The sequence below is a fragment of the Gopherus flavomarginatus genome, chromosome 4 (genome assembly GCF_025201925.1).
Source record: "Gopherus flavomarginatus isolate rGopFla2 chromosome 4, rGopFla2.mat.asm, whole genome shotgun sequence".
Lineage (NCBI taxonomy): Eukaryota > Metazoa > Chordata > Testudines > Testudinidae > Gopherus > Gopherus flavomarginatus.
In genome coordinates this window covers 42793588-42817569 of record NC_066620.1, presented here as the reverse complement: position 1 = coordinate 42817569, position 23982 = coordinate 42793588, and the positions used below count along the sequence as shown (strand labels likewise).

At 44.9% G+C, this 23982-nt stretch overlaps 1 protein-coding gene across 3 annotated transcripts in view; it reads right to left on the bottom strand.

The window, feature by feature from the left end:
* The window catches only part of LOC127050232 (cytochrome c oxidase subunit 7A-related protein, mitochondrial), a 162253-nt gene that overhangs the window by 107625 nt on the left and 30646 nt on the right, over nucleotides 1–23982 (bottom strand). Inside the window, exon 5 of one of the 3 annotated variants that reach the window (XM_050951955.1) lies at nucleotides 22576–22640. The exons of the other annotated variants lie outside the window; for them this stretch is intronic. Coding sequence (XP_050807912.1) covers nucleotides 22624–22640 — 17 coding nt within the window. The 3' untranslated portion in view covers nucleotides 22576–22623. Of the gene's footprint in view, nucleotides 1–22575; nucleotides 22641–23982 lie in introns of those variants that run through there. 3 annotated transcript variants of the gene reach the window in all.

Below are 23982 nucleotides of genomic sequence, written 5' to 3'. Positions count from 1 at the left end.
CATACAGAAAGATTGATGAAAAGTGAAACACAGCTTTTCACAGCCCCGATTGTAGAAAAATCAATACTGTACCATGAAAATGACCTATCCCTTTAATCCAGTCATCCTGATTCCCATTGCACAGGCTTCTGCCTTCTCATTTACTTGTATGTGTTTGTTTTTTAATTGGTTTCTGAATGCTCAGCTTTTATTAATTATTCTGTTTTATTTGTATTACGATAGTGCCTAGGGACCAACCAAGAATGGGGCCCCATTGTGCTAGGCACTGTACAAAGTACTAGATGACCTCTGTCTCAGACAGCTTACCGTCTAAATAGATAAGACAGTTTGGGGCTGGAGGAATGAGATATGAGCTACAAGCAGAGTGAGCAATGTGATGGTGGCAAACAGCATGTTAGTGCTGCAGATAGTGCTTTTGCCTTCCTGTGCAGCATGGGGCCTGGGACACTTGCAGATATTAGTGTAAATGGAGAATTTTTCTGTAATTTGAAGTCAATTAACCGTGATTTGAGGACTTCAGTAACTCAGCCAGAGGTTCTGGATCTATTACAGAAGTGGGCGGATGAGATTCTGTGACCTGCAATGTGCAGGAGGTCAGATTAGATGATCACAATGGTCCCTTCTGACCTTGAACTCTGAATCTATGAGACTTCAATGGGTGCAGGATTAGGGAGATGAGAAGCAGCCTCATTGAAATCACCTGGGGAACTCAATGGGGTTACTCTCATGTGTAAGTATTTGCAGGACTAGGATTTAAAGGCCTGATCCTGAAAGTGTTTACTACTGTGAGGAATCTCATTGAAGTCTGTGAGGGCCTAGTAGTGTTTGCAGGACTGGGCCCTAACAAACTCTCCAAATGCAGAACAGTTTTCTGAGATTTGTTTGTTTTAACAAATGAAATCAGACTTTATTTTTCCAAAACACTTTGTATTTTATTTGCGATTAAATTTAGGCTAGGCTTTCCAAAGGAGCCTGGAGGAGTTCAGCACCCAAATCCCAGTCTGAGTACTAATCCCTGTTCATATTACATTAGTTTTAAAAAAGGAAAAGTTTGTATCATGCTGCTAGAGGGACTAAGGAACATTTGGGCATTGGCCCCGTTGGCCCAGTGGCTAATTTGCCACTGTTTGAGGTGGCTTGTGTAGAGTTCTAAGACTCCTAAAAATTCGGATCCAGTGCTTAGTTTTGATGTGATAGGAATCTGTTATCCACATGATCTCATTACACGTTTTCTTTAATGTAATATTACAGTGGTGCCAAATTCATATGGAGCCACAAGCATAACCAGATGCAATTCCGCTGCCGTCTATGTAGTTGTGGCTGCAAGTTAATGTGCATCTTTATCATTTTGGACAGAGGTCTGGAATGAAGTGGGGCAGCTAGTTGCTGTCAGTGATTGCTGTAGTGGAGAAGGAAGAATTCAGGGCCTGTCCCCTGTATTTTAAGTCCTCTCTGCCTCTCCCCAAAATAGAGAAGGAATGAGGAGATGTATCCCCTCCCCTGTACCAAAAGCCTCAATGGGCTTCAGGGTGGCAAAACACAAAACCAGCTCCCACACTTCTTGCGGGTAAAAGCCTCAGTTATTCCCTACACAGCTACCAAAACATTCAGTTTTCCCTGACAAATTCTGCTATGAAGTTATTCACTGTCAATATAGGGAGAGAAGTGATGGCACAGAGAGAATTGGAAATCTGGGGACAGTGTCAAATTGAATGTAATGTCAAAAGGAAAAATAACAAAGGATACTGCACATATTGTGCAGTACTGTGTCGGGACAGGGGGAAGGTGCAGTAAAGTGGAGAGATGCTGAGGGCAATGCCACACAGGAACCTGGGGTTCCTGTGCATAATTTAGGGGCTCCTGCTGTGTGATTTTGATCTAGTTTGCCACAGAGCACACAGGCCTTCACCATCCATAACAGGCTACCAAAAATATCTCCGCTCAGGATTTTCCTACCTCCTTTCCACGTTCCAGCATCTAATTAATCTGGGCTTGGTGCCTCATCAACAAATAATTAATCCTCCTTTTGACATTTTCATAAAGCTATTTAATCTTTCTTTCCCTCACAGGAAAAAGTCTCATAGTCTGCAGGTGTCATTTTTAGCTTCTTTTTAGTATGGGGATAACAAATTCATTTAGGGACACAGTACTATAACGCTGCTCGTTCATTAACACCTCATTTGTGTTCTCACTAGCTCTGTGAAACGTTTTACCTAGCTGTAGTAGACTTTAGCAAATTACTCTGGGAAACAAGGCCCTTAATAGGCACACCTATCACTTCCCTAGGGCTTTTCATCCATAGATCTCAAAGTGACTTCTGTCATTAATTATTTCTTTTATCATAGCACCTATATGGCCTACAGAGTCTGGGGCCTTGTTGTACTGGGCATCATACAAACATGTAATGAGAGATGGTGCCTGTCCCAAAGAGCTTACAGTCCAACAGACAAGACAACCAATGGAAGTGCAGGGAGAAATGGGGGCCAGAGAGGTGCAGTGTTTTCTCTGTGGTCACAGAGCATGTTAATAGCATTCAAAGCTTCGTCTGCATCTGGGAATAGCTCTGAATCAGCAGGTAGTGACCAGGGATCAATGTAACTGCACTGCTGCTGACCTGTAAGTGTAGAAAGGGACATGTAGGGGTTGTGCTGATGGAGCTAATCATAGATTTCCCCCTTTTTGATGTGGATACAGTAATAAGGATAACGGCCTCCAGTTAATAAATAATTCAAGAGTTCTTCCATAAACGTTAGCTGAATTGGTCTAATTCAGTAAAACACAATTTGCTGATCTTCCTGCCAAATGGGCTATTGACATGACTGCACTGAGAAAAGATGTCAGGAGCTGTGTCAAGGAATCATTTAGGACAGTAGAAGCAATCTAGTAATCGGAGGAACAAAATGATATGGAATGAACCACCACATAAAGGTTAACTGGGGAACACAACTATAAATAACCATTAAATAGAGCAGGCTAGCTCAGCTGGTGAAGAATTTTTCAGTTTACAAAGGGATTAATAAAATGCAATGACTGATAGCATGGGACAGGAGGTGCAGGACAGGAACAGAGCTATGCAAATCCATTTTTTGTAATTTTCTTGCTTTGTGAAAGGAGGATATTTACGTGATTACAGAGTTAGAATGGGAAGGATTAGGACATCTGCAGAATGCTCCTGAAATAGTTAGCATGAAGTTAAAAACTATAGGTGTGTTCTGCCTACAATGCTCTCCACTTACATAGTACTTTTATGGATAGATCTCAAAGACCTTTACAGAGGTAGTTAAACATATTTATCCCCACTCTAATGATGGTGACACTGAGGCACAGAGGTATTAAGTGGCTTGAGCAAGGTAACACCACACGAGGGCAGTAAAACCCATGACTTCGATAATGATATTAACGCTAAGTAAAGAAGAAAATTAATGAGGAGAAATGCAGTCAAATGCAGAAGGATTTAGAACATGCTGGTACCTGGCCTAATTATAGATTGGAAAAAAGCTATTTGATTTGGAGATAGATTTAGAATAATGAATCTAGGAGTGCAAACAGAAATGAGGGAATATCTGCTAATTGAACAGTTGCTGCTGCATGCTGACTGGAAAAGAGATCTGTGAGTTAATTTAGAAATATCCCCTAAAGACTGCTGCTAGAGGCTCAGTGCCACAAAAGAAGGGACACAATAATGCTCCCCCCCCAAGATTTTTGCACTTGCTCAGAGTTCCATACGTCTCTGAGCCGGATGTGGGGAACCATGATCACAGCTAAGGAGTATGACCAGTGCTAGAGTGGGCTGGAGCATCACTCTGGCTGTGTTGGTTGCAATGCCACTGAAATTTGTCCAGACAGCAGGGTGGCTGGGCCAAATGGTGTTGTGATCTGGTGTGCAGGGAGCCAATTCCTGTATGGCGGAGCACAGAGAAATCCATCGCGAACTCCTCTTCTGGCGGCACTGTTTCATGCAGTGTGTGGGTAAGAGAAAAGGGACACTCCCTGGCCATGGCAGATGCCTGTTCCGTGCTGGGGGTGGGGAAGGATACACACAGGCACTGGAATGGGGTCCCTACCGGGGAGGAGGGCAGCAGGGACTGGAATCACACACACCCCCAACCACCCTCACCAAGTATCTGAATTGGCTCCACTGCTGAGCAGGTGCCTTTCCCAACTTGCTCTGCAAACCACAGCTCAGACATTGAGGACAGACAGTTCAGACACTGCAAACTCACTGCTTTTCTGGAAGTTGGCTTTGTTAACAAAAAAAAATCAACTCAAACCTTCTTCCCAAATCCTGCTCCCAGAGTTCCTGCCTTAGGATTGCTCAGCCCACGTCTTAGATCTTCTCTGTCCCAGAGAGCCACCAGGCACCTGCATCAGTGTTTCTGCAATGCCCACTAAACCTATTCCCCAAAGGACCCATACTTGCTAAGAAGGTGGTGTGCAACAGGCAAACACTGTTACGTGGAGTTGTACAAGATAACAGGAGGTTCAAGGCCTCAAGGAGATCACTGCTCTGCAGGAATAAAGAGCAACAGCAGAATTCTAACACTATTACTCATGTTGAATAGTACCTTAATCCACAGCTACTCTAAAGCCATGTCTACACAAGAGAGCTTACAGCAGCACCGCATGGGATCTCCCATGTAGCAACCCTATGCTGATGGAAGATCCCTCAATGAACAACAATAGCTATGTCAGCGAAAGAACATCTCATGCCAACATAGTACTGTCCACACTGGCGTGTCTCTTGGTGTAATTTATGTTACTCGGGGCTGTGGGTTTTTTCACACCCCTAAGCTACATAAGCTATACCAACAAAAGTGCTAGTGTAGGCATAGCCTAATTGAAGTCAATGGACTCACTTATGAAGCAAGGTGCAACTCCACATAAGAAAGGGTGTCAGAGCCTAGTCATAAGTATGGTGACCAGCAGATTTATGGGCCATATTTTCAAAGGCACTTCAGTCCCTAACGATGCAGCAAGGCACCTAGTACGATTTTCAAAAGTGCCTGAGCAGGCTAGGTACCTAACTCCCATTGAAATCAATGACAATTGGGCACCTTGCTGCATCTTAGGCACCTAAATACCTTTCAAAAATCTGGCCTTATATCACCATTTCTAGCTCACCAAGGCAATGCAGGAATCAACAGGAGAAATAGACAAAGAATTGAAGGTCATGGAAGCGGTTGTTAGTGCACACAAACAGTCCCTTGGCTTTTTGAAAACTTAACTAGACTCCACTGTCCAAGCCATGGGATTCTGAAAAGAAAAAAACTGGTGAGTTTATGGAAAGTTTCACTGCTCTAAAAATTTCACCAAATGTGTGTAGGTTCACAGCCATTTTTCTCCAGTTCTACTTCGCACTCCTGGAGGAATGCAATATAGAGTCAATGAAAGAAGAGTGCATATGTAACCTACGTTGCTTGCATTGCAATATTTCGTCGTGTGAATAAGGAAAGAAACAGTGGAATGGTACATAACTATTATTTTCATTCTAGGGGACTCTGTGTGCCTGCAGACTTCCCAGAGCTGGGCATGGTGACTCTGACTGGGGGAATGGAAACTGTTTGTAATTACTTTTACAGTCCATGTTGCTGACATTGGAGCCTGAGGGTCAATAGAGACAAAGGGTCAGATTCAGACCTGGTATAACAGTGGAATCAGTGGATTTACACTGGGCTCCACCATGTCTGACTCTGACTCTAAGAAAACATACTCTGGGTGTACAGCAGCCATTCCATTTGCACTAGAGCTGTGTGACGGCTGCAAGGTTTGGTCTGCAAGGGAGTTTGTGAACATAATCCTGCAATTTGGCTCACAGGAGTTGAAAGTGACCCAGCTTCCACAGCTTCAGCGACCTGCAGCCTCCCATTGTGCCACTCAAATTTCTTCTTCTCCTCTTGGCTGTGTTCTGGGTCTCAGTACTTGTGGAGAGGAAGAGGCAGCTATTGGTGGGTGTGTGATGGATGTCAGGTGTGGGAGGAATTTTTGCTAGTCTCTCCAGGAAAGATGACAAGGAGCAGGAGGGGTATTATGTTGTAGACCTATGGCTATGTTGTCAGTCTCTGAATGTGCACAAAGGAATATTAGGTCTGCACCCAATAGTGAGGATATAGTTTCATATGCAAACTTGGCAATAATGTCTAAACTACTTGATTTATCCCAACAAATTGATGCCTGTGCAAATTTAGACACCTGATCTCAAGTCAATTTACATATTTCTAATGTCTCTAAGGGCTTGTCTACATCAGAAAGTTGCAGCGCTGGTGAGGGAGTTACAGCGCTGCAACTTAGGAGGTGTACACATCTGCAGGGCACCACCAGCGCTGCAACTCCCTGTTTGCAGCGCTGGCCGTACTCCCGTTTTGTCTCGGGTGTAGAGGATCCAGCGCTGGTGATCCAGCGCTGGTAATCAAGTATAGACACTTACCAGCGCTTTTCTTGACCTCCGTGGAATAAGCAGGTATCCCAGCATACCTGAGGAAGCCTCTGGTAATCAAGCTGGTCTCCTTCCCCGGCTTGCTCTCGCGTTCCCCGAACCCCGAGCAAGCAGGTCTCCTTCCCTGCGGTTTGCAGGGTGGATCGCGGAACGCGAGAGCAAACCGCGGCGAAGCTGGTCTCTTTTCCCGGTTTGCTCTCGCGTTCCCCGAACCCGAGCAAGCAGGTCTCCTTCCCTGCGGTTTGCAGGGTGGTTCGCGGAACGCGAGAGCAAACCGCGGCGAAGCTGGTCTCCTTTCCCGGTTTGCTCTCGCGTTCCCCGAAACCCCTTGAAGCCGCCCAACAGCGCTGCAGCGTGGCCACATCTAACACCACTTGCAGCGCTGGTTGCTGTAAGTGTGGCCACTCTGCAGCGCTGGCCCTATACAGCTGTACTAATACAGCTGTAACAACCAGCGCTGCAAAATTTTAGATGTAGACATGGCCTAAGGCTTGGTCTACTCTACCAACCTATGTCAGTATAACTACATCGCTCAGAGCTGTGGAAAATCCACATCCCTGAGTGACACAGTTATACTGACCTAACTCCCAGTGTTGGCAGCACTGTATTGACGGGAGAGCTTATCCCATCAACATAGCTACCATCTCTCAAGGAAGTGGGTTATCTACACCAATGGGAGACGCTCTCTTGCCAGCGTAGATAGTGTTTTCACTGAAGCACTACAGCACCACAGCCTTTTAAGTGTAGACAAGCCCAAAGTCTGAGTCCCATCACCACTGGTGTAAGGGTGCTACAGTGTATCGGGGTGGGAGGGGGACCACCAGAATGCAGTGTGCTCTGGCTGATCCTCAGCAGCATAAGGGCTCCAAGTCGGTGTAAATTAGAATCTAATTTGTATTAGGTGCTAATTTGGTTTGAAGATTGAGGAAGGTGTCTTAGTGCCATCTTTGCCTCCCCCACTCAACTCTGCTGAGTTTGAGGATTAAGCCATAACTTCTCCTTTTACTCAAGACTTCATATAACAAAGAGGTCAATTTTATGAGGTACTGAGCCTCTTCATCTCCCATTTGCTTCTGCTTCACTGGGAGGAGATGAGGGTGCTCATCAACACTTTGCAGGATAGGGCCCAGAGTTCTGTCATTGGTTAGAAGAGATTGGAAATCACAACTTCGCTTAAACTGAATTGCTTCTCCCCGCAACTTAATATGGAGAATGGCTTTGAAACTGAACCAAGTTCTGTTGACTTTCTTAACTTTCTCCTGTGTCTGGACAGTAAAAACACATGGTGCAGCGTCTGAGCAGAGCAGTGTGATATTTTCTCACTGTTGGACTTCTAGTGGGAAGCTAAACCATGAAAACTTTCACTCATGCGCTTTCCTTTCTTTGCCTTCATTTTGAAAGTGAGACATGCTCCCGTGGGATTTGTATTAGTCGACAGAGAAGAGAACTGTTTCGAAACAGCTAATGAAGACAGAGTTGCATGAGCAAAGCCAGGACATTTTAAACAGCTTTCTGAGGAGAATTTGAAATATACAGGAGATTCATTAATATCCTAAACATCTGGATATTGATGATTCCCTTGTAATCTTCAGTTTAGTAGAGTATGGCACAACCAGACCCATTCACTTGGTACCACTATCACTTTGATTTGAGGGAGATCATACCACGGACGGATCCAAAGCCCACTGAAATCAATAGCTGTTTTCCCGCTGGCTATCGTGGACTTTGGCTCAGACCCATACAGAACAAAAAATAGCCTCTGAAGGACCATGCAGAACAAAACCAGAATAGATTAAATAACAGTTTGTGTGAGGAGGGGGCTAGCTTGTAACTAGCCTAGCAGAGAACGGAAAACCTTCCCCTCAGCCCTTGAGTCCCTGTGCAGGCACAGTCCTAGGCTTTGTTTCCAAGTCCTGGTGGAGTCTAGCTCTGATAGAGATGCTAAACTCCCAGGGGTGAGAGCCTGGGCTGGATCTGGCTCGCTGCTTCATTCCATCCAGCCTGTGGCAAGTTTCTGCACCATGGGCTGGAAGGCCTAAGCCTCGCACCCCCCCACACACACTCCATTCTCCCCCACCCCCCGCCCTGCAGCACTGGAGCCGTGAGCGTCAGCTCACCCTACTGTGAAGGGAAGCCATGGTTGCCAGGCCATTAAAAGTCCGGTTGGCTCTGTGCACGGCCTGAAGCGACCGGCATGTCCCTGTGGCCCCTAGGAGCAGGGGCGATCAGGGAAACTCCACACGCTGCCCCCGTCCCCAGTGCTGGCATTGCAGCTCCCATTTGCTGGGAACTATGGCCAATGGGAGCAGCGGTGGCAACGCCTGTGGGCAAGGGCAGAATGCAGTGTGCTGAGCCCCCGGCCCCTGCACTTAGGGGCCAACATTCTGGCCGCTTCCAGGAGCAGCACGGAGCCAGAGCAGGCAGGGACCCTGCCTTAGCCCCACTGCACTGCTGACCAGGAACTGCCTGAAATAAGCACCACCCGGTCAGAGCCCGCACCCCAACCCCCCCACACCAGGTCAGAACCTCCACCTGCACCCCAACCCCCTACCCCAGCCCTGAGCCCCCTCATACACCGAAACTCCTTTCCATAGCCTGCACCTCGAACCTCCTTCTGCATCCCAACCCCCAGACCGGAGCCTGCTCCCGCACTCCAAACCCCTTAGCCCCACCTGGAGCCCCCTCCTGCACCCCAAAACCCTCATCCCCAGCCCTACCCCAGAGCTCACACCCCAAGCCAGAGCCCTCACCCCCTCCTGCACCCCAACCCTCTGCCCCAGCCCTGAGCCCTCTCCTGCACCCTGATCCCCTCATTTTTGGCCCCACCTGGAGCCATGGGGAAGCCCCAAGCCTCTGACCCCACACACACACCCAGGCTGTGTGTGGCCCATGGTTGATTTTTTCTGTGGGTCAATGGCTCCTGACAGAAAAAGGGTTCCCCACCCCTGCCCTACAGTGAGTGAGGAGGGCTGGGCCAAGGTGGGAAGGTCAAGAGTGTTGGGCCATAGCCCTGCTCCCCTGCTGACAAAGTGGTTTGTGCACTGAGAGCACACATTGCACCTTTAGCTGCTTAGGCCTGTGCTCCCAGGGGCACAGTGTCTGCCACAGGAAGAAGGCCCAGTGCACCGCCCCTTCTTATTGCTCTGTCCCTCAGTGGCTGCGGTAGCAGGTCAGAATGCTACCAGAGCTTATTAAGCAGCATTTGACTGACTATTCTAAGGCAACATGCAACAGGTCATGCAGGGTCTCCTAAGACAGTATGCTAAAGCACTGACTTTTAGTTTGACCACATTGCGTTTGAAGTTCTACACAGCAAATTAGAGCCATAAATGCTTTGGGGGTGTTATGTATTGTAAGATCTTCACATTATTGATGACCGTGGGTCTTTATATGCTGCTAATATGGTTGGTATTGTTGGGCAATGGTATTATATGACATGTGAGGGATGTTATGAAGAAAACAGATGCCTGGAGCAAGACAGCAATCACTAAGCTGAAGAGAAGGCTTTGGATTCTTTGACCACGGGAAGGTGTTCCAAGAAGAAGGATTGCTAGGCATACACGGGTGCCACCTAACGAAGAGAGGGAAGAGCATCTTTGCAAGCAGGCTGGCTAACCTAGTGAGGAGGGCTTTAAACTAGGTTCACTGGAGGGAAGGAGACCAAAGCCCTGAGGTAAGTGGGGAAGTAGGATACCGGGAGGAAGGACGAGCAGGAAAGTGCAAGAAGGGAGGACTCCTGCCTCATACTGAGAAAGCAGGACGATCAGTGAGTTATCTTAAGTGCCTATACACAAATGCAAGAAGCCTGGGAAACAAGCAGGGAGAACTGGAAGTCCTGGCATAGTCAAGGAATTATGATGTGATTGGAGTAACAGAGATCTGGTGGGATAACTCACATGAGAGGAGTATTGTTATGGATGGATATATACTGTTCAGGAAGGACAGGCAGGGCAGAAAAGGTGAGGGAGTTGCATTGTACGTAAGAGAGCAGTATGACTGCTCAGAGGTCTGGTATGAAACTGCAGAAAAACCTGAGAGTCTCTGGATTCAGTTTAGAAGTGTGAGCAACAAGGGTGATGTCATGGTGGGGGTCTGCTATAGACCACCAGACCAGTGGGGGATGAGGTGGATGAGGCTTGCTTCCAGCAACTAACAGAAGTTACTAGATCGCAGGCCCTGGCTCTCATAGGGGATTTCAGTCACCCCGATATCTGCTGGGAGAGCAACACAGAAGTGCACAGACAATCCAGGAAGTTTTTGGAAAGTGTAGGGGACAATTTTCTGGTGCAAGTGCTGAAGGAATCAACTAGGGACAGAGCTCTTCTTGACCTGCTGCTCACAAACAGGGAAGAATTAGTAGGGAAAGCAAAAGTGGATGGGAACCTGGGAGGCAGTGACCATGAGATCCTGACACAAGGAAGAAAGGAGGGCAGCAGAACACAGACCCTGAACTTCAGAAAAGCAGACTTTGACTCCCTCAGGGAACTGATGGGCAGGATCCCCTGGGAGAATAACATGAAGGGGAAAGGAGTCCAGGATAGCTGGATGTATTTTAAAGAATTCTTATTGAAGTTGCAGGAACAAACCATCCCGGTGTGTAGAAAGAATAGTAAATATGGCAGGCAACCAGCTTGGCTTAACAGTGAAATCCTTGCAGATCTTAAATGCAAAAAAGAAGCTTACAAGAAGTGGAAGATTGGACAAATAACCAGGGAGGAGTATAAAAATATTGCTCAGGCATGCAGGAGCAAAATCAGGAAGGCCAAATCACACCTGGAGTTGCAGCTAGCAAGGGATGTTAAGAGTAACAAGAAGAGTTTCTTCAGATAAGTTAGCAACAAGAAAGTCAAGGAAAGTGTGGTCCCCTTACAGAATGAGGGAGGCAACCTAGTGACAGAAGATGTGGAAAAAGCTGAAATACTCAATGCTTTTTTTGCCTCTGTCTTCACAAACAAAGTCAGCTCTCAGACTGCTGCACTGGGCAACACAGCACAGGGAGGAGGTGACCAGCCCTGTGTAGAGAAAGAAGTGGTTCAGGACTATTTAGAAAAGCTGGACGAGCAAATGTCCATGGGGCTGGATGTGCTGCATCCGAGGGTGCTAAAGGAGTTGGCTGATGTGATTGCAGAGCCATTAGCCATTATCTTTGAAAACTCATGGGGATCAGGGGATGTCCCAGATGACTGGAAAAAGGCTAATGTAGTGCCCATCTTTAAAAGATGAAAGACTGAGGATCTGGGGAACCAAAGGCCAGTCAGCCTCACCTTAGTCCCTGGAAAAATCATGGAACAGGTCCTCAAGGATTCAATTCTGAAGCACTTAGAGGAGAGGAAAGTGATCAGGAACAGTGAGCATGGATTCATCAAGGGCAAGTCATGCCTGACTAACCTAATTGCCCTCTATGATGAGTTCTACAGAAAAGGACCTAGGGGTTATAGTGGATGAGAAGCTGGATATGAGTCAACAGTGTGCCCTTCTTGCCAAGAAGGACAATGGCATTTTGGGCTGTAGAAGTAGGAGCATTGCCAGCAGACTGAGAGACGTGATCATATCCCCCCATTCGACATTGGTGAGGCCTCATCTAGAATACTGTATCTAGTTTTGGGCCTCACACTACAAGAGGGATGTGGAAAAATTGGAAAGAGTCCAGCAAAGGGCAACAAAAATTATTAGGGGGCTGGACCACATGACTTTTGAGGAGAGGCTGAGGGAACTGGGATTGTTTAGTCTGCAGAAGAGAAGAATGAGGGGGGATTTGATAGCTGCTTTCAACTACCTGAAATGGGGTTCCAAAGAGGATGGATATAGACTGTTCTCACTGGCACCAGATGACAGAACAAGGAATAATGGTCTCAAGTTGCAGTGCGGGAGGTTTAGGTTGGATATTAGGAAAAACTTTTTCACTAGGAGGGTGGTGAAGCACTGGAATGGGTTATCTAAGTAATGGAATCTCCTTCCTTAGAGATTTTTAAGGTCAGGCTTGGCGAAGCCCTGGCTGGGATGATTTAGTTGGGGATTGGTCCTGCTTTGAGCAGGGGGTAGGACTAGATGACCTCCTGAGGTCCCTTCCAACCCTGATATTCTATGATAAGTCTTGGATTATTTTATTGAAACTAATGCACCCTTTAATGACACTCGGGGCTGGGTGCAGCTCATGGTATCTTCTGAGACAGTTCACATTACTTGTTGTGACTAAATAACTCATAAAAACTGGCCATGCAGCAGTAGAATGCTTCTAAATATCAGTTCATAATGACAATACTACAAGAATAAAGCATTGTGGAGGCAGCATGATACAGTGGATAGAGCACGGAAGGAGGATGGGAGGCACAGTTCTATCCTTGGCCCTGCCACTGAGCTGCTGTATGTTATTTCCCCTTTCACCCTTTGTCGGTCTTTTCTGTTTAGACTGTAAGATCTTCGGGACAGTGACTGTTACTTACTGTGTGCTTAGTGTCTGGTGTCTAGTTAACAGGGGGTTCTGAATCAGCTGGGCCTCCAGACACTATTGCAACACAAATAATATCTAATCCATTTTCTGTGTCTGCTGTTTGAATTACAAGAAACACTTGAGTATTCAGAAAAGCTATTATGTTGAATGCACTCAGATGCACAGTGGTGGGTGTAGGATACAGCTCTAGATAGAATAGAATGTCTCCATGTAAGTAAGTGATCAAAACAAGCCTGGTAAAATATCACAAGGAAAGTAACAAGCTCTTAAAAAGTGTAGGGCAAAATACAGGTTCTTGAGCACAGCTGGATGGGGATGTGGGGCCCTAGGAGACAGCCAGAATAGGAACACAGGAGGGAGGGCACTCTGAAGTGTGGGTTCTGCCCAATGTGGACCGTCTCCAACACTTTCCACTAGATGCAGTCAGACAACCATGGACCCAACTCTGGCCAAGCCCAGAAACCAGACTAACCACACCACTCTGAGCCCGTAGACAATCACCAGGTATACTAACCAGCACTCTCACTCTTCTAGACTATTAATGTCCTTGTCAGCTTTTGTGGTGTCATCTTTCTCCTCTGCCAATAATCCCAGATGCAGTGACACATGTTTTCATCTTCTCTGACAAACATTTCCATCCTTTCTTCCATGCTGCTCCCTACATGTGGAATTTTCTTTCCTGGCTGGTTTGCAAAGGCCGGTGCCTTCTCCTTATTCAAATACATCCTGAATACCCACTTCTACTATGTCACCTACAAGAAACCAAATGGTTGATGTCATGGGTGTGGGCCACTGAAATTAAAATCTGAAATAGAATACTTTGCAAACATTCAGCACACCTTTAAGAATACCAAAAACGTTAGAATGGAAGGAAGTCAGGAAGAAGATTGGCTCCTCCCACAATTCCTGTGTTTTCTTCATATAGCCCTTTAAAAATCAGTTTTTCTATTCCAATTACATTTCACGTCTCATGTCGCCTTTCAGTGTCCAGAAAGGTTTCTCTAAAGCGACATGAATGTTCCCTTCAACATAGCTGTCAGTATCAGTGTAATTTGTGTTACATTAATGTCAGATATTTCTCAAATTCAAATGAAGGTCGTTCACCGATGCTTAACATTACATAAGAAATTAGTCACATGTTGAATGAAGAAGAATGCACGGGTCCTCAGCAATGGGGAGAGAGGAATGTTTTTTATCTAAACATTAAAATTCATTAGATGAGATAAAGCACGAAAAGATCAATGAAGCAGAACTTTTATTTCTAAAGATTTTTAATTGCAAGAAGGAATATAGTATTGTGCTGAAATGTAGCATTCTGAATTAATAATTTAGTCCTTGCTGGCACTGAACACCTGAGGAGATGGGTAATAGGTTATAGATTAATGTTTTCAAAAGTGCCAGAGTGACTTAGGTGCCTAAATCCTAAGTTCGTGGAACCTCCAGCACTTTTGAAAAATTTTATCCAGAGGGCCTGTCAAAACTAGATTAAGGGTTCAAATGTCTGAATGGTGGTGATCAAGGGACACTATTTATTTAGTTTAGTTATAAGCTTTTCTATAGCAATCTTTATGAAACTGTCTGAGCACCTTCATTAGGAAACTCCTCTGCTCAGGCAACACGCCCAGCGATCTATATGAAAAAGGCTGGTGTTCTCCATCCTGTACCAAGAGGACAAGCGTGCATTTCATAACTGGCATTCTCTCACCCATCCGCAGCAGAGAGGCAAAGGAGTGAAATGATTTGGACACCAGATAGAAGCCACTCAGGCATGTGAGTGAGGCAATGTGGGTAAACTCACACTGCCATAACCTGAGTTAGGCCTGTTCTATGGAATACTGCAGATTACAGGCTTGTCTACATTACAAGAGTGTGATTTCTGAAGCACGCTAACATGTTGCGCATTAATTGGTCTGTGTAAACTGGACTGGTGTGCACTAAAGATTCCTTCGTGTGATTTAATGTATTGCGACTATGTTAAAGCACATTAGAGAGCCTTATTGTGCACCAACAGGGTCTACATGGATGAATTAATATGCACTGTGCTCATACCTTGGCAGCACATCACCCCAACATGTGGACCAGCCTATGGTTTCCAGTTTTGTCAGTGTGGGACCTTTTTCTAATGATCTTAAAATACAAGGTCAGAGCTTCAGCTGATATACCCTGGTTTAGTTCTGTTGAAGCCAATAGAGCTACCATATGTTGATTTGCACTGACTGAGTATCTGACTCAAAATTTGTAACCCAAAATTATTTTTTTAAATTACATTATTCTAGATTAGCCTAAAATCCTTCCACAGTCTTGTACCAATCCATGGTGATTGGCACCTGTTCAAAATGAGGTTAAAACTATACCAAATGAGAATGGCATCAGGCTTTGTTCACAAGTATAAATGAGTACACAAAGTGTCAGTAGGGAGAATTAGGCCCCCTGTACTTATTCTAAATCCTTTTATGCAAGATCTCAAATGGATTTCAAAACCTTTACAGTTGTGTTTGAAGAGCACACCCTGCACAGTATGTCCATAACAAAGCACCACTTATAAAGGATTAACATAGTAAATCACATTTGATTTATTCATTTGTGTTGTGTATTTGGTTGTCATGGTTTTTGTTCCTATGGCAACTGAGTTAGATTATTAGGGGATAGCCCAGCCAGCTTCAGCCGGTTAGGCGAGCTCTGTGTCTGTAAATAAATGGTAGTTTTGTTAGCTGTCTGCTGTCTGGCCTCAAGTGATTTCTTCCTAAACCAGCTGCCCCCAAGGATATAACAAGTGGTGACGAGGGTGGGATTCCGGTGCTGCTCCAGTAACAGAAGGAAGTAGAAGTCAAGGTAAAGAACAAACAAACAAAAAAACTGCTTGTTTGCACTGACTGTGAAAGTGAAACTAAAAATCATGGCTACTCTGACCGGGCCCCTGGAACCTTTTCGTGAGAATATAGTGCAGTGGCATGTGTATACTGAGCGTTTTGAGCTTTTTGTTATTGCAAATGACATTACAGAAGAGAAGAAGGTGCCAATATCTTAAGTGTTGTAGGGGCTAAATCCTACTCCCTGCTACACAGCTTACTACACCCTGTTAAGCCTGAGACTAAATCTTACAGTGACATCGTGGAAATCCTGGGGTCCCATTTTTCCCCAAAACCACTGGTAATTGCTGAAAGATATCAGTTCCACAAAAGAGACCAAAAAGAAGATGAAACAGTTGTACAATTTGTAGCAATTTTTAAAAAGCTAGCAGAACACTGTGAATTTAAAGAGATGTTAAATGATGCCCTGTGTGACAGGTTAGTGTGTGGCCTGTACAGTGAAGCTATATGGAAGCGCCTACTGACAGAGGTTCAGCTTACATTACAGAAGGCTGTTGATATTGCTGTCTCCATGGAACTGGCTACAAGGGAGGCGCAATACATCAGTGCATCCCCTAGGGTGCAAAAAGCATCACAAGAACCTATACACAAAACTGTGCAGAGTTAAGAATGTTACCACTGTGGTAAGCCAGGTCATCAGGCATCAGAATGCTGGTGTAAGGACCTGGTGTGTTGACACTGTGGCAAAAAGGGACACATTGAGTGTGCCTGTAAACAAAAGAAAAAGAGGCCTGTGGTCTGGCCGACAAAAAGAGGAACCCTGCATACCCTAGAGCAGACCCAGGATGATCAAAGTGACACCTCATCGCAAGAGGAAGTGCCAATGCATGTTTTGTCTTTGGCAGTGGGCTCACATGAATACTGGGTAACCCCGTTGTTGAAGGCAAACCTATACGCATGGAACTGGACACCGGTGCAGCCGTCTCGCTGGTCTCCGAGACTGTGTATAAAGAAAAGCTACAGCATCTTCCGCTTAAGGCAACAAAAACTGTTCTGAAGACATATACGGGAGAAGCTGTGCCCATGTTGGGCACTACTGATGTTAAGGTGGAGCTCAATGGGCAGGCTGCTAAATTGCCACTGTTTGTGGTGAGAGGTAACTACCCAGCCTTAATGGGTAGGTCTTGCTTGGGAAGATTCAGCTGAACTGGCAGAAGTGCACTGGATGACTAAAGAAGAAACCAGTCTAACCCCTATAGTAAGGAAACATGCTGCTGTTTTTGGAGATGATTTGGGAAGTATGAAGGGAATCACTGTGATGCTGAATATTAAACCTGACCGTCCACCAAAATATCTGAAAGCCCAAACTGTGCCATATGCCATCAGGCCAAAAGTTGAAGCAGACCTGGAGTGCCTGGTCACCAATGGAGTCCTAATACCAGTTATCCATAGCTCATGGGCCACTCCTATTGTTCCAATAGTGAAGAAAGATGGCTCTCTCCGGATTTGCAGCGATTTTAAAGTCATTGTCAACCCAGTGTTGTGTGCAGAGCAATACCCGCTTCCCCACATTGATGACCTCTTCACAGGCCTGGCTGGGGGACAAAAGTTCAGTAAGATTGATCTGAGTCAAGCATATTTACAGATGCACATTGATGAAAAGTCCCAAGAGCTCTTGACTATTGTGACTCATAAGGGGCTTTATCGATACTGTTGCCTACCCTTCGGAATAATGTCTGCTCCCGCCCTGTTCCAGAGGGCTATGGACCAGATTTTGTGTGGCTTGTCAGGAGTTCAGTGCTATCTGGATGATATCCTGGTCACTGGAAGGAATGAAGAGGATCACTTAAAGAATTTAGAGACTACCCTACAAAGACTGGAAGAGTATGGCCTACGAGTTCGCAAAGACAAGTGTGAATTCTTCGAGCTCTCTGTTGAATATTTGGGACACATCATTGATTCTGCAGGTCTTCATAAGGCCCCTGCAAAAGTTAAAGCTATTGTGGAGGCTCCCCCACCTCGAAATGTAAGCCAGCCGCACTCATTTCTAGGACTACTGAACTATTATGGAAAGTTCATCTCACAGTTAGCCACACTGCTAAAACCACTTCATGAGCTCCGGGGGTAGAACAAGGCCTGGAAGTGGACTGAAGCCTGTGATGTTGCATTTAACAAAGCTAAGGATGCATTGCTAAATTCTGAAGTTCTAACGCACTTTGATCCATTCTTACCCCTACAATTGGCCTGCGATGCGTCCCCTTATGGAGTGGGAGCAGTCGTGTCACACATTATGCCTTCGGGAGAAGAGAGACGTATTGCTTTTGCTTCACGCACTCTAAGCAAAGCAGAAACTAACTACGCCCAAATTGAACGTGAGGCATTAGGAATTGTTTTTGGAATTCGGAAGTTTCATCAGTACCTGTTTGGGCGAAAGTTTACTCTACTCTTCTCACAGACCATCGACCTCTGACGTCAATTTTTGGACTCTACACAGGCATTCCCCCATTAGCTGCTAGTCGTATGCAACGCTGGGCATTGTTACTTTCAGCACACACATATGAAATCAAATATTGGAAATCCACTCTGCACGGCAATGCAGATGGCCTCTCAAGGTTGCCTTTGCCTGTCAAACATCAAGATAGTGCCCAGAAGGAAAGCTTCTACTTTCAACAGGTAGAGAACACACCCATCACTGCTACTCAGATAAAGAAGGCAACTCACATTGACCCAGTATTGTCCCAAGTTATGGACCTGGTGATGCATGGAAAATCTCGACAAACCTCTCCAGTCTCACCTGACCTTGTTGCCTACATGTCCAGGAGGATGGAGTTATCGGTCCATTCTGGTTGTTTGTTGTGGGGGAGACGTGTCATTATTCCACCACCACTGAGATCACAGATGTTAGAACAGCTACATTCCGGTCACTGTGGAACAGTGCGCATGAAGGAAATTGCACAAAGCTATTTTTGGTGGCCTGGATTGGACAGTGCTATTGAAGAGAAAGCAAAAGCTTGTATGTCATGTCAGGGTGTGAGGAATGCACCCCAGTGGGCACCCCTACACCCATAGGACTGGCCTGAAAACCTGTGGCAATGTATTCACATTGACTTCGCTGGCCCCCTTAAAGGAAGCATGTTCTTCGTGGCAGTAGATGCCCATTCTAAATGGCCAGAAGTCTCTATAATGCAGTCCACTACTGCAGAGAGTACTATCCAAAAACTATGGGGACTCTTTAGTCGTTTCGGTCTGCCATAACAACTTGTGAGCGACAATGGACTGCAGTTCGTCTCTCAGGAGTTTCAAAATTTTATGAAGGCAAATGGGATACACCACATCACGTCAGCACCATATCATCCATCCACCAATGGATTAGCTGAAAGATTTGTGCAGACAATGAAACACGCTTTGAAATCAGCAAGGGGACAACACTCCATTCAAAAGCATCTGGATACCTTCTTACTTTCCTACAGAAACTCACCTCGTGCTATGACCCAGGCATCCCCTGCCTTTCTAATGATGGGACGACAGCTGCGTACTTGTTTTGATCTGCTGAAACCTTTTGAACCCCGACAAATTGTGCAACATCAGCAGCAATATCAAGTCATCAGACGGGCACCCAGAGCAAAAGACCGAACCTTTAGCCCGGGACAGCCAGTTTTGGCTCAGAATTATACTTCCAGAGCTAAATGGGTCCCTGCCACGATCATCACTCAAACAGGACCTGTTTCCTACACAGTCCGAACTGCAGAGAATCTTACCTGGCGGCAACATGTAGATCAGCTGTTGCCAGGTCATGCCAGTCCTCAGGACACATCTGCAGTTGAGTGGTCTGACTTCACCTCTTCCGGTGAGACACCAAATCACCTGTTCCTGACTGTTCTCCATTACTGCCGGCGGCTGAGATACGCCTTTGCCCAGCACGAGCTGATACCACCTCCTCACCTGTTCATGCTGCGGACCCTGAGCCCATGGTACTTTCGGGTGCAACAACACCAGAAGTTCGCCGTAATCCACCTAGAGACAGAAGGCCTCCTCATCGGCTGGATCTTTAGCTAGGGCAAACCCATGGTTATGGAGCAAAATAATCCCCAGGGTTTAGCAGGGAATGGAGGCAGTCTACCCTCCTTCTCTAGTCTAGTGTGTGTTCTTATTGTGGGGGGAAGAATATGTTGTGTATTTGGTTGTCATGGTTTTTGTTCCTATGGCAACTGAGTTAGATTATTAGGGGATAGCCCAGCCAGCTTCAGCCGGTTAGGCGAGCTCTGTGTCTGTAAATAACTGGTAGTTTTGTTAGCTGTCTGCTGTCTGGCCTCAAGTGATTTCTTCCTAAACCGGCTGCCCCCAAGGATATAACAATTGGGAACCAAAAGGCTACAATAAGATGGCCATTTTGCATTTGTGACCATTCTAAAATGAAAACATCATGATTAATGCTGAAGCTTGTTTTAGTCTTTGAAGAGAGCAAATGTGCATCATCATGATGAAAGTATATGGCCTGTGTTATACAAGAGGTCAGACAAGGTGATCAAATGGGCCCTTCTGGCTTTATAAGCTATTAATCTGTGTTTATAATTGTCAGTTCCTACAGTATTCAAAAGGCAGACTTTACAATTTACAGCAGACTAGCTGATACTTGCATTGCTTGAGATATATTGGTGCAGATCTGGAGTAATGTCATGGAAGCTAATAGAGGTACACCAGTGTAACATCAGTGTAACTCTGTTCAGAATCTGGCCCTTACTGCTATACTGAAAGCAGATTATCAATTAATTGTATGCCAAACCCTGCAGTTCTCATGCAATTCTTACTTAAGCAAAATTCCCATCAAAGTCAGTGAATAAGAAATGAGTGAGGACTGCAGGACTAGCTTTATAGCATTAACAGCTGTTGAGTGGTTTGGGTATTAACAAAAAGAAAGGATACAAAAAGGTAGGCAGGGTATTACAATACACAGAACATGCTACTTCCTTTTGTTCCTTTTTGAATTTATTAAAAAAAAAAGTTCTGTTTAACTTGTAACTTGTTTTAAGTCCGGTTTCTGTCAGGTACTGAATGCCTTTAAACTCTCTCAATGGCTTGAAAGGATATGAAAAGACAGCCTCATTTTTATAGTCCTCATTTTTCCTCGTCTAACAAAACACCGAGTACACAGAAAGGAAGTTGAAGATAGACTGAACCAGTAGTACCAATTAAAGGGTGATTATACTTTGAAAACAGACCATAAAAATGGCATCACTGTGCCCCATGTTTATTGATTCTCAGTGGCTTCCAGATCAAATGTGCTCATTTATAAATAAAAAGCTTTCCCCCTAATTGCTGGCTCCACAAACCCCTCAAGACCTAAAATCAAGCTAAGTTCTGTCTTCCAGTGCATCATCACCAGTAGTGAAGAATCTGCAGGTGAAATCATACCTTCACAGACACTTGTCGTACCCCATCGTGATCATATTATGCCCTCATTGATACTGCTGGAACTTTGTCAGGGATCCAGCACTGATGAAAGACTCTCTCGTTGTAATTTAACAAACAGTTATTTCACTGATGCACTGTAGGAACAGAATCCAGCTCTCTCTCTAAAGTGGGCAGATCGGACTTTAAACACTCACAGAAGCAAGCCTGATGGCTAACAAAGCACAGGAGGTCATTTTGGCATGATCGTTTTGTAGAGTAGAATTGTACTTACAAGACCTAGACACATTGTGTCCCATTAACTAAAGTTTCTGCTTTCCAGTCCCTAAAGAGCATAAAACTGGGTTATATGTCCTGCCATGAATCCAAATTTAGAACTTCCGTTGACGTCAGTGTGAGTTCTGTGTGCGTTGCACTAGCAAGATCTGACCCATTACAGCTAACTGCATAAAAAAACCCAAACACACACTTGCTACTTGATTTCACAGGTAGGGACAGAAAAAAAAATCTGTGGGGATTTTCTGTCATAATCTACAGAAATTCTGCAAAGGTTTTTCTTTGGCTTTCCAGCAATTCACCTACCTTGAATGTTAATGCTACCTGTCATTGGTAAGTAAGACACAAAGAAGGGCATTTTAAAACACTTAGGCTCGGATATTTTAAGAGAGTGAGGCACCAAACTCCTATTGAATATCAAATGAGAGGTGGGCACCTAACTGCCTTTAGCTCTTGTAAATCTCAGCCTTATTAATTTACTCAGTTGACAGTCAATGCACTGATCCTGATATGCACTGACTGAAGATCTAGCCTAGTAACGACTGGTAGCTGCAGAAGCTAGCACAGTCTGCCAAAGACTTTGAGAACATTACATTAAAATTCTGCATTTAGAAATGAGACCTTAAAAAGTGGCCTTCACTTTCACTGTATTACTCAGTTCACAGACTGCAGGAAAGGAGAGACAAGAAGCGAAAAACCAAGAAATGAGAACAGAAGGGAGGCAAAGGGCTTGATTCTCTTCTCAAATAGGTGTAAATCAGGAGTAAGTCTATTATGTTAATAGGCTGATTTTCCTCTCATTTGTTCCAGTTTTGCTTTCGTATAAAAACTGGTTTAAATGGAATTACTGCTGATTCACACCAGTGTAAGAAAGGAGAATCAGCCTCAGTGAAAATAAACTTGCATGAGTAAAAGGAGAATCAGATCCAGGAAGTGAGATAGAATACATTGCACCAGAAACAGCACCAATACTGTTCTGAACTATAGCCAGCATAACTCCGTGATTGGTTTTCAGTGGAGTTGAATGGGATATGCGCAGGGCAAAATGTGACTTATTTTTTCAGTCCAGGAAGTTCTTTGTGTGTCAAAGCTGATTCCGATGTAGAGGAGTGATGGACAGTGCTTAGGAAAGCCCAGATGGCATCACTTTCACTGCATTGCTCAGTTTACAAACTGCAGGAAAGGAGTGAGACAGGAAGAGAAAAACAAAGGGGGAACCAAGAAAGGAGAACAGAAGGGAGGCATCACCAGATGGCATCACCTGAAACAGGAAAATTGAAAATATATAAAGAGAATTTAAAAAAAAAAACGATGAAGGGGATGGAGGAAGAAAAGCAAGAAAGAGAGAAGATTAATGTGGGTGGATCCTATGCTCTGAAGATTTTTCCTATGTTTTGTACTACTGTATTACTATAAAAAGATATTGGACCAGATCCTCAGCTTCATTTAAATGAATGGAAGTCCAGCCCTACATTTCTGCATTCTGTTATTTGCTTTCATATTAGAGCTGGCAGCAGCACATGCTCAGATTCCCTCCCTCTGTAAAATAATCTCCACAAAGGTGAAGATGTAGCTGATTTTGCATTGTTGGGGGCATACCCACACCAGAAGATGTGCAGCTCACATCCCCCTGAACACTAGCCTCTCTCTCCTAGAAAGCCACTTCATAGCTCCTGTCATGGACAATACTGCACAGATGCTTCTGCATGGGCTTTGTGAGGAAACTAGGCTTGGAATCCTTCCTCACAGACCTGAAGTTTCCTAGCACACATCTGCACACTTGAAATTGCCAGAAATCGCCCCTTTAATCAAACTTTTAAAGTGCAGTTCTGCTCTGGAAGACGACTATGTAAAAACGGCATCTTTCTGGAAGACATTAGGCCAGTTCCCTGTGTGTATGCAGAGGCCTGTCTGCTTTATTTTAGTTTGGAGGCAGTGTGGGGGAGGAAGACTAAGTTTTGACTCCTGTTAGACTTCCACAGCCAACACAGCTAATAAGCTAAATGTGCTCTTAGCTGTGCATTGTCAACAGATTTGTGTAGTAAATTCCAGTTACAGGGATGATCAATTACACCTGGGCAAAACCACTGATGGCAGTGGGGTTATATAAAAGGCACTTGTGAGAGTAATTTTTGGTGCTGGACACTTTGTCTTGCTGTTGTTGATTTTTACTGGTGGTGATGCACCAGGAGAAAAGAGTCCAGCTTGACTGTCAGAGCCAGGTTGAGCTTGTGAAACTGGGAGTTAGAAAAAAACCATCTTTTTACCTCTAAAGTGAGCATGTTTGATCTGGAAGATATCAAGAGACACATAGGGAACCCTGCAACTCCCTTTCTAATTGAGTAGAGTAGAACTGTGCTGCAAAAATGTCAGTCTTGGATTCCCAAAACTTTATATTGACATTAACTGAGAACTGCCTCTTTAAGCCTTGGTCAACTGTGCATAATTTAGAAAGGAGTTTATACTACAGTCAAGGAGCTTGGAGCTTCCTTAAGGATTATTACATGATTACTAAATCACACCTCTGCTTTGTCTGTGATTCTTGTACCTTACAAATGAAGCACAGCTTCATTGCACAGGATACATTTTTTTTCTTTCCAATT